This window comes from Trichechus manatus, unplaced genomic scaffold, assembly GCF_000243295.1.
Source record: "Trichechus manatus latirostris isolate Lorelei unplaced genomic scaffold, TriManLat1.0 scaffold00027, whole genome shotgun sequence".
NCBI lineage: Eukaryota > Metazoa > Chordata > Mammalia > Sirenia > Trichechidae > Trichechus > Trichechus manatus.
This window is the reverse complement of record NW_004443963.1, coordinates 10253966-10255063: the sequence shown is the minus strand read 5'-3', so window position 1 is coordinate 10255063 and position 1098 is coordinate 10253966. Positions and strand designations below refer to the sequence as shown.

At 49.0% G+C, this 1098-nt stretch overlaps 2 protein-coding genes across 2 annotated transcripts in view; one reads left to right on the top strand and one right to left on the bottom strand.

The window, feature by feature from the left end:
- SYN3 (synapsin III) overlaps window positions 1–1098 on the top strand; it is a 658658-nt gene that overhangs the window by 214135 nt on the left and 443425 nt on the right. The window lies entirely within an intron of this gene.
- The window catches only part of TIMP3 (TIMP metallopeptidase inhibitor 3), a 69781-nt gene that overhangs the window by 12902 nt on the left and 55781 nt on the right, over window positions 1–1098 (bottom strand). Inside the window, exon 2 of the mRNA XM_004373804.1 lies at window positions 200–282. Within this exon, the coding sequence (XP_004373861.1) occupies window positions 200–282 (83 nt within the window). The remainder of the gene's footprint in view (window positions 1–199; window positions 283–1098) is intronic.

Sequence of the window (1098 nt, the reverse complement as noted above, 5' to 3'; positions counted from 1 at the left end):
TGTCTTTGGGATGAAGCAGCCACCATCCCTCCCTTCCCCACCCATCCCTTTCTGCTGCCTCAGCAGGGTCGAAGGGCTGGGGCTTAGACATTAAGCAAACACACAGCCCACATCGAACTTGCCTTGCCTTCCTTCCTTGGCCAGGACTCCTCTGGCATAAACCTGGAAACCCTCTGAGAGCCAGGCTGACATCACTTACCTTCATCTGCTTGATGGTGTAGACCAACGTGCCAAAGGGCCCATCCTTCACCAGCTTCTTCCCTACCACCTTGGCCCGAATCACTGCAGAAAGAGACAAGACAGAGACAGGCAGGAGGTTATGGGGGGCTAAGCCACATAGGGATGCTATCTCAGGGCAGGCATGCTAGCCACCAGGGTACCTGGAATTGGCCTTCTTACCTGTGAGTCAACTGGGATATATAAGAGCAAGAATTCTGATGAGAGAGACTAGGTAAAGAAGGAGGGTGGAGGAGAAAGGGAAGGCAGCCATCGTCCAAGTTAACTACCCCAAATGCTCACAATTACTTGCCCTGGAAATTCCTAGGCTACAGTCATCTCCTAGAGTTTCACACCTAATCCAAAATCAACTTCTGTTAAAGTTGCTTGCCCTCCCTCCATTGCCCACCTGATAATTCTAAGACCTCCTAGACCTGTTCTTCATCTACAAAGACTTCTTCCTAACCATCACTGCACGTGAGATCCTTCCTTTGCACACATAAATTCACTCCATCTGACGTGTCCACAGGGTTGTGATGCACCCTAGCCTCCCTCAATGCCCTAGTCAGATTCTGAATCGGGCTCTGGCCCTCAGTACCCAACACTTAGATGGCAAGGGATGCAGTAGAGTCTAGCTCAGTGAGGGTGTGGTGGAAGAGGGAGAGGTTGGGAGGTGGGGGCTCAGAAGCCAGAATGAACAGTTCCAGTCCCAGTTCTGCTATTTATGGCTATTATGACTATAAGCAAGTAATTTTGTTACTAGCCTCCATTTCCTCTTCTATAAAACAGGGATAATAACAGTATCAACCTCCTGAATTGAAGGAATTAGGCAAGATAATGCATGTGAAACTCTTGACACAGTGTCTGGCACATCAACAAATG